Here is a 6,000-nt window from a genome sequence, read left to right on the forward strand (position 1 = left end):
AAAATGACAAAATATGTTCACTCTTTTAGAAAGGCAGGAAAGTAGATTGAGTTTTTTAGATGAACTGATTATTTTTAATAAGATTGTTACTAACTAATTAATACGATTTATGACACAATACATGATTCAGTCTATATGGTATTTCTTCTGATTTCATTCCACTATTAAAAAAATAGAAAAAATGCTTAAAATATTAAATGGACTAAGATAAGATGACATATCTGTGGTAGCTACGTTATTAACGCTACTACATAAGCCGATGTAGCTTCATCAGCTTTGGCAATGGGAGCTTTAGCAAATGTAGCTACAGCTATTGAAGCTATGAAGTTAACGTAGTATGTAGCTTACATATCTGCTTTGAAAGCCTAGCTATAGCTACATAGCCTATGTAGCTATGTTATCTATAGCTACAGTATGCTGGCTCTAACAATGTGAGCTTTAGCAAACTAAGCCAAAGCTAACTAAGCTATGTAGATAAGTAGCTTATTTATTTTTTGTGAGCTTAGCTTATCTACATAGCATATGCAGCTTAAGGAGCTACATTGCTGTGTTTGAATGTTTCATGTGTGACAAGCTTTTTTTCCTGTAAGCAGACTGCTCACTCTGCTTTATTGAATATTTGCAATCAGATTTTGGAAAACTTTCCATTTTTTTGTATCCTTAACTTAAAGTGGAAATCAGAGATGAATGGTCTGCTGCCAGACTGTCTTGAAATTGGCGGATTTCTGGTCTCCTCCTCTGCCATTGCTGCCTTTGCCAGTGCTGTGCTTCTAAAATTCCCCCTCCGACGCAGCATCCACCTGTATACTCCAGTGGGGTTTTATGTAAATGTCAACACTCCTTTGAATTTCTGCACGTAAATATGCCAGGAGTGATTAAGTGGGTGCCTAGGCATCAAACTTGCATTATCCAAGCTAGCACCGGCCATCTGCTCAGCCAATCAAGCGAGGACGGTGCAGAAGGCAGACTTGATAAGCAATAACGTACAGAAAACAAAGTTCTTGGGCCACCCTGGCTTGTACCCTGTAAAAAGTTTGAAGTGGTGGAAAAAGTTTGAGATTCAGATTTATCAGGCTGATGCAAGCCAGTGCAGTTGCCATGACACACCATTGCTTTCAAAATAATTAATTAACATTAAGGAGGTTGCCTTTTTACATGCTTTTATACTCTCAAAACCTCTTGCAAATATCCCAATGGGAAAGCCAGAAGTAAGTGGTTTTGCTGAGTGGGCTTGACTAAAGGCTATACCAGCTCCCACAACATGTTCTACCTTCACTTATGAATTTAAGAAAGGAAATGCATCATTACATCTACAAAAAGCTTCTTGGCCCCTACCCAAACCCCATCAAGAAGTTGCCCATTTTGATTTGAATTTCAAAATAATGGCTTTATTTTACTGATTAACAGGGTTCATGTTTTACCATACTCCTCCTAGAGACTTCTTCTGATTCTACAAAAATGTGTTTAGCTTATTGAAGACATTTTGAACATTTAAAGATATAAAAAGCCTGAATCATCACCAAAAAGTGTGGTCATATTTGAGGTTGAAAGTTTAAATGTTTTTTTTTTTTTTGCTGAATGACCATAAATGGTTGTAACCCTTGTAAATATTGTGTCCCATAGAGTCAAATATCTCATCATAGCACCCTCTATTGGGCACGGAGTGAAAAGTGGTTATAGTAACTTTTGTATAAAAGCTCATTCCTATTCATTTCATTTGAACGATACCAGTCCTGCCCTGATCATATCTACACATCAGCTGCTTTCTTGCCCATACTGCCACCCAATGTTGATGGCCAGTACTACCTCCTACACAATTTTATTCCCACAGGGCAATCATTAAACATTTGAAATTATGAACAAAGCAGCCTTTCTGTCATGGTCAAGCATATCTCACAGCTGCTGCACTCCCTGGAGTTTTGACACACCCAGCATACACTCAAATGGGTGGGTAATTATTTCTGTAATTTTTCATGTAAATGCTGACATTTTGTAGCTGGTTGATTCTAAAAATGCCTATGTGACATTTAGCATTCAGTCTATGTGGGTTTGACTCAGGGTTGATATGTTTGTTGTTTTTTGTAAACACACAGAACAGAGAAACACATAAGGTATTGCCATTCATTTGTAAACTATCAAGGCTGAATTTTGATGCATGTTTCCCAGCCCTATCTCTTACAACCTGAACATTTAGACTTTAAAATAGTTGTATTTCTGCCTTTAAAAGCTCTGAATCTTCTGATTTTGAAAGTGACGGAGGCAAGTATTGAGCCTAGACTAATTCGGAGTACAAATGAGTCCAAACATTTCCATTTAACTGCAGGATATTGTCTCATTTTTTCTAAAACTCACAGGAATAGAGAGTAAAGATGAAAGTCCTCATAGATCTGAGTAAAGTGATGATACAACCACATGTAAGACAAGAGAGGAGACTGTCTCTCCACCCGGCTCAGCATAAACCACCCAGCTTGCACATTTTTTCTTGTTCTTAAAATAAGACACTCAGGCTTTATGAAGGGAAAGTTAGATCTTTTTTTTGATATGACACCATCGCAGAAGCCCTTTAAAGGGTTTTGATGCTCTTATTGATCAGCTGGTAAATGTCAATTTTCTTAATAGAAAAGTGTGCCCATCTCATCCCATGCCAACAGTGCATTGCTGATATGAAACTCATCCACAGCTTTTAGAGCTTTCAAGTCTGTCATTGAAGTGGAGCACAACTTTCAAACAAAATACTCTGACATGGGTTAAAATTTGACATTAATGACTGACTTTCCTGAGTTGAAAGTGCCAGCCAGATTTGTTTTAAGGTCCTGAATGCAAGCAGAGATGAAGTAATGAGCCGCACTGCAAACAGTCAAGTCTTGGCGAGGATTTGCCTAATTTCAAGTTAAAAAAAAAAAACTAACTTAGCTGATTTAACCCACTTAATGGGGTGGTAGAAGCTCAGTTTTTATGGATTTTGGCTGGCAACTAATGAGATGCCAGTTCAAGTCCCGTAAGACCAAATCTGTGGGTTAGTCTAGTTGCTCAGCAGGTGCTAGTTCACTTTCTACTGCTGAGATGCCTTTGAGCACTGAGCCTTAAACTGCTCAGGCACACCTTCTTATAGCAGCCTCCTCTCCACTCTGACATCAGTGCATGTCCACAGCATCCTGTTTGTGCATGTATTTCAGTCTCTCTGTTTGCAGCATGTTCAATGGCAACAATAAGAGTGTTGCAGTTCCCACTGCAGGGTTTATAAATTGTTAAAAAAAAAAACTGAGACGTCCAGATAAACATCTTGTTTCACAAAAAAAGAAATAAGAAAGGCATGAATTGCCTTTAAGAAATTTATAGATCAGCCAGTGAAACAAGCAAACTTTCACTTGTTGAGTCTCTTGAGGTATACCAACTAATTTAGTAAGGACATTTCATTCCCAAGACACTGAAGAAGAACTGCACTTTCTTCAGTGGCATATGAAAACCAACCCATGCCTTATATTTTGCATGTTATATCTTCATTTTCAATTTTTACACTGATTTTGCTCACTTGTGGACAACCCAAAATTGGATATTTTGACTAGTAAGTAGTCAAATTCACCTCTAAGACTTCAGTTTTTGTAGTTGTACTTGTTTCTTTCTTCTTCTCTGTCCTTTGAAAAAGATTTGACACTCTGAGAATGATGGTTTATATCAGTAAAAGCAGCAGTGTTTACCTGACCACCCCGTACATGACGAGCACGTTTCCCAGCAGTCCCACCACGCAGATCACGGAGTACAGCGCCGTGATGGAGATAGCAATGATGATCCCCCCGGTGCTCCTCACTGGACTCTGCTGCTCCGTGTAGTTGTGCAGCCTGCCGCCCATGAAGCTCTCCTCGTCCGGGAAGGTGACATTGAAGGGGATGACGGAGTAAAGGTCTGACAGAGAAAGCTGCGCCCCCGGGACCGTGTACGGCTCCATGTTGCCTATTCTGTCCTCAGGAAACTTCTTTTTAAAGAGGAGAAGGGAGGAGAAAAGGCGACTCCGGCTAAGTGACAGAAGAGTGAAAGAGTCCCGAAAATAAATGTTTAGAAGTGGAGAGTCTGTGCGTAAAAGAGCAGGAGAGACTCCTCGATGATTTATCCGGAGGAAACAAAGTTGTTCCTCAGCAGCGGTCAACTGTCTCTGAGATACTCTGAGTGTGAACACACCTTTTATACTCTCCAAGATCTCCACCTCACAGCCCACGCGCCTCCTTATAGCTGCGTCGACGTCAAGGCTGCGCGTGCATCTGGTCATGAGCGTCAAGGGGAGCCAGCGGTAGGTGAGGGGTGCACAATACCTGAACTTATGGGAGAGAGTCCTGATTTAATCCTGAGGTTTTTCACTATGAAAGGAAGGACAGTATTCTCGTGACTTGAAATGTTTTATTCATGGCAGCTTTTTTTTTTTTTTGCACCATCACTGCTGAAAAACAGATCTTTGATCTCAAAGACTGAATATTTAATAAACTGTATTTTTGAAATCATTTACAATACGTGGAGAAATATGTTTTTTTGCATGTAGAGTGGAGACAAAGGCTAACTTTTGCAGTGCTTTATTATAACAAAAACAACAGGCTCTGTTTTATCATGGTTATACCCAGGGGCTGTTTTAGTGATCTGGAAGCCCTAGGCAAAGACTAAAATGAGGCCCTCCTCCATTTAGCTGAAAGTAGTCATAGTGAGTGAACAAAATATTTTGAAGCATCTCATTTCAGGTAACAAAGCCAGACAAATACAGGACATAATCCAATCTGAAACATAAACACCTAAATAGCTAACAGTATTTCCTTAGCTCTTAGAAGAGCATCATAACTCAAACTCACCACATACTGTTATTGTAACAAGTCCTGGGCCTGGCTAGCCTGGCAAAGATGAAGGACTGGCCAGATTCCATGTCCTTCATCAGGCAAATCCATCTTGCAGAGCTCCAATCTGAAATGACTGTGCCAGGCCTGAAATGGAGCCAGACCAATCAGTGTGACTTGAGGAGAATGAGGCGGTAACTACAGCCGGGTTTTTTGTTGAACTGGAAGCCAATGGCAGTGGCTGCCGCCAGTGTAGCATTTAGCTCTGATGTAGCCAAGGGCGCCTATAAGAGGGGATAAGGGGAAAGCTCTCTGAGGCGCAGCCAAATGGGGGTCCATTGAGGTCAACAAAATCATGGTCCATTGTAGAGTGAAGCTGTGATATCAATGTTTTATTTTATTTTTTAATCCCAATAATAACCACTCTTATAAAAGCAGCAAATAAATGTTTTCATTTATTTATGCAGAAGTTTTTAGCCATCTTCAAAATGTAAACCACTTTTCTTAAAGCAGAATCAAAACTGGTTAAAAGTGGCAGAAATTGATTTTAAGAGGAAAAATGGGTTAACAGAGGAAAAAAAAATAGGTGGAAAGTAGAAAAAGTAGGTTAATGTAGCAAAAACAGACAGAAAAATTTCTGAGAGGGGGTTGCAGCTGGCAAAAATGGGTTTAAAGTGGCAAAAAAAGGGTGTAATAAAAATTAAATGTGGTAAAAAAAAATGGCAAAAATGGGCATTAATATTGGTGAAAGAGGATAAGTATCACCAACCATGGGCTAACAGAGGCTGCAACAGAAGAAAAAAAGAATAGGATTCTAAAAATAGCAAAAATTGAGGCGCAGGTGGCCGAGGGGTTAAGGCGCACCCCATGTACGCGTACGGCCGATGGTTCGAATCCAGCCTGAGGCCCTTTGCCATGTGTCTCTCCCCCATTCTCACCCCTGTTTCCAACTCTATCCACTATCCTCCTCTATCAAATAAAGGCACAAAAATGCCCAAAATAAACCTTTTAAAAAAAATTGCAAAAATGGTTAAAAGAGGCAAAAATGTGTTTGAAGTGGCACCAATGGAAAGGAAAAAGGCAATGAAAAGTGGTTAAAAAGTGGCACAAAAATAATTTCAACATCACATCCCAATCATAGCTTATCACACTTTTAGCTCAAAAAATGAAAAGTTTCTTTTCAATG

The 6,000-nt window shown here is 39.6% G+C and overlaps 1 protein-coding gene across 1 annotated transcript in view; it reads right to left on the reverse strand.

The window, feature by feature from the left end:
* Nucleotides 1-3,946, reverse strand: part of oprd1a (opioid receptor, delta 1a) — a 29,119-nt gene extending 25,173 nt beyond the window's left edge. Inside the window, exon 1 of the mRNA XM_041809511.1 lies at nt 3,699-3,946. Coding sequence (XP_041665445.1) covers nt 3,699-3,946 — 248 coding nt within the window. The remainder of the gene's footprint in view (nt 1-3,698) is intronic.
* Between the last annotated feature and the right edge of the window lie 2,054 nt (nt 3,947-6,000).

Source organism: Cheilinus undulatus, linkage group 16 (genome assembly GCF_018320785.1).
Source record: "Cheilinus undulatus linkage group 16, ASM1832078v1, whole genome shotgun sequence".
NCBI classification, from domain to species: Eukaryota; Metazoa; Chordata; class Actinopteri; order Labriformes; family Labridae; genus Cheilinus; species Cheilinus undulatus.